Here is an 831-nt window from a genome sequence, read left to right as displayed (position 1 = left end):
AGCAGTGCCTAGTGACCCTAGTCGGTGCCTTTGGCTGGCACTGCAGTCTATGCAAGTCGAGCGGTCCGTCTGTTGATCCAGCTGTACTCGAGCTGGAGAAGTCATTCGGGTCGCTTCAGGCGTCGATGGCGCTGCACACTGATCCTACTGGGGAAGATGCCCAGCGCCTGTGGCAGCGGTTCATCGACGCTGCGCTGTGGCCAAAAGGACCTCTGCACCTGACTCACCACCTGGTGGTCAAGGCCAGGACCGAGTTGTTAGAACAGGGCGACAACAGGTACCCAGTCGTGACACCAGCAACCCTCAGTAAGTTCAAATAGGGTACTCCGCTGTAAGCAAACCCGAACCGGAAGAAGAAAAGCATGACTACTCGATCTACTTCCTTCTGCACACTAACTGGCAGACCTTCACACCGACGTCATTGTTGCGACCAATCAGCGTTCGGGAGCAACGATCGGGCAGGACTTCATGCTTTTTTTCTTTATTCTGATTTCGATTTTCTTCCAGCGGAATATTGTATTGCTCTTTTTCTCCCAGTGTTTTTAGCAGATGCTACTGACATTTGTTTTACTTCGTTTCTTCACAGAGGAGGCACGGTACCTGGTTGAGCACTGCAAAAGACTTCTGGACGTTGTAGTTTCTCTCAACCCACCTATCGATAGCTACACATGTGATGTCAAAATATACCTCTGCTCGAAATTGATGGAAATTGGTAGTCATAGACATGGACTCGACGGCAATCAAAGGACTGTAAATTCTGAGATTGAAAAGGTAAGACAACTCAAAACACTTGTTCATGGAAAGTTGAAGTTATAAATGTGGAATTATGCT

General features: G+C 48.5%; 1 protein-coding gene across 1 annotated transcript; it reads left to right on the top strand.

The window, feature by feature from the left end:
• The first annotated feature begins 6 nt into the window (after nt 1-6).
• On the top strand, nt 7-816 carry LOC127751521 (uncharacterized). The gene is made up of 2 exons (XM_052275191.1): nt 7-306; nt 587-816. The coding sequence occupies exons 1-2, from the start codon at nt 126-128 to the stop codon at nt 814-816; spliced, it is 411 nt and encodes a 136-aa protein (XP_052131151.1). The 5' UTR covers nt 7-125.
• The last annotated feature ends 15 nt before the right edge of the window (nt 817-831 follow it).

This window comes from Frankliniella occidentalis, unplaced genomic scaffold (assembly GCF_000697945.3).
Source record: "Frankliniella occidentalis isolate FOCC.00 unplaced genomic scaffold, Focc_3.1 Scaffold534, whole genome shotgun sequence".
NCBI lineage: Eukaryota > Metazoa > Arthropoda > Insecta > Thysanoptera > Thripidae > Frankliniella > Frankliniella occidentalis.
Note: the sequence above shows the minus strand (reverse complement) of the source record. Positions and strands in the feature narration are given on the sequence as shown.

Coding starts and splice junctions, on each gene's coding strand:
- LOC127751521 (XM_052275191.1), top strand. CDS start 126: ATGGCGCTGCACACTGATCCTACTGGGGAAGATGCCCAGCGCCTGTGG. Junction 307..586: donor CGTGACACCAGCAACCCTCA/GTAAGTTCAAAT, acceptor GTTTCTTCACAG/AGGAGGCACGGTACCTGGTT.